The sequence below is a fragment of the Egretta garzetta genome, unplaced genomic scaffold (assembly GCF_000687185.1).
Source record: "Egretta garzetta isolate BGI_Z169 unplaced genomic scaffold, ASM68718v1 scaffold59, whole genome shotgun sequence".
Lineage (NCBI taxonomy): Eukaryota > Metazoa > Chordata > Aves > Pelecaniformes > Ardeidae > Egretta > Egretta garzetta.
This window is the reverse complement of record NW_009267230.1, coordinates 122,693-124,202: the sequence shown is the minus strand read 5'-3', so window position 1 is coordinate 124,202 and position 1,510 is coordinate 122,693. Positions and strand designations below refer to the sequence as shown.

Here is a 1,510-nt window from a genome sequence, read left to right as displayed (position 1 = left end):
AGTGCAGGGTCATGCACCGGGGTCGGGTTAACCCCCGGTATCAATACAGGCTGGGGGAAGAAAGGATCGAGAGCAGCCCCGCCAAGAGGGACTTGGGGGCACTGGTGGATGAAAAGCTGGACATGAGCCGGCAATGTGCACTCAGCCCAGAAGGCCAACCCTGTTCTGGGCTGCATCAGGAGAAGCGTGGCCAGCAGGTTGAGGGAGGTGATTCTGCCCCTCTACTCTGCTCTGGTGAGACCTCACCTGGAGCCCTGCGTCCAGCTCTGGAGCCCTCAGCACAAGAAGGGCATGGAACTGTTGGAGCGGGTCCAGAGGAGAGCTAAAATTGATCCGAGGACTGGAGTCCCACTCCTATGAGGCCAGGCTGAGGCTGGGACAGTTGGGGTTGTTCAGCCTGGAGAGGAGAAGGCTGCGGGGAGACCTGATTGTGGCCTTTCAGTGCTTAAAGGGGGCCTATAGGAAAGATGGGGAAAATGGTTTTAGTAGGGCCAGCTGTGACAGGACAAGGGGTAATGGTTTTAAACTAAACCAGGGTAGGTTTAGACTGGATATAAGGAAGAAGTTCTTTACAATGAGGGTGGTGAAACACTGGAACAGGTTGCCCAGAGAGGTGGTGGAGGCCCCATCCCTGGGAACATTCAAGGCCAGGTTGGATGGGGCTCTGAGCAACCTGATCCAGTTAGCGGTGTCCCTGCTCCTGCAGGGGGGTTGGGCTAGATGACCTCTAGGGGTCCCTTCCAACCCAAAACATTCTATGATTCTATGATTCTATGATCTCCTCAGGAGGGGCTGCGCGCCCACCCGGCGCGGCTGAGGGGATGCTCCCGCTGGCATGCAGCAGAGCATGGCGCCTACCCCCGAGCGCAGCTTTGGCAGCGAGAGGGCCTTGGTCCGAAACAGAGGGGTTTTGTCCGCAGCGCAGGCGGCGGTTGCGTGCGTGTGTATGAGGGAGGAGGTGGAGAGGGGGATTAATCGTGGCAAATCACGGCCGAAAACAGCCAAACGGGAATGACCCCGTGGGCTTTTTATCCTCGGGGGAAGCTGGGAAGCCTGTGACGGTCTTTGATGGTTCTTCTTTTTGGTTCGGCTTTTTCGGGGCACCCTCGTCCTTGCAGTTTGACAGATGAAAACACACAAAAAGGGGCATAAAATCAATGCCGCCTTTATGAAGAAAACAGCACGTTTACCGATTTCATGTGACTTGAGGCCCCAGAGGGTTCCAGCCGGTCAGGCGCTGGCTTTTCTGGTGGCCTGCCTGCGCGCCACACGTGCCCGTCTTTTCTCCTCACCCTCTTCTCCGCAACGTCACTGGCAAAACGGCGATGACGGGGTTTGGGTCGCTCTTTAATTTCTGCCTCTGTAAGCACAGGGAAAAGCGTGCGCGAGCTACGCGGGCGCAAGGAAGCGCAGGCATCCACCCCCACGGGCCTTCAGGCGGTGAAACCGGACGCACCAACGCGCCGCGTGCCCCACGGCTCCCCCGGTGGAACGGAGCACCCCCCTTGCA

At 58.1% G+C, this 1,510-nt stretch overlaps 1 protein-coding gene across 1 annotated transcript in view; it reads left to right on the top strand.

Annotated features, from left to right (window-relative positions):
- The first annotated feature begins 1,168 nt into the window (after positions 1 to 1,168).
- The window catches only part of DCAF12 (DDB1 and CUL4 associated factor 12), a 25,629-nt gene continuing 25,287 nt past the window's right edge, over positions 1,169 to 1,510 (top strand). Inside the window, exon 1 of the mRNA XM_009647333.2 lies at positions 1,169 to 1,333. Within this exon, the coding sequence (XP_009645628.1) occupies positions 1,169 to 1,333 (165 nt within the window). The remainder of the gene's footprint in view (positions 1,334 to 1,510) is intronic.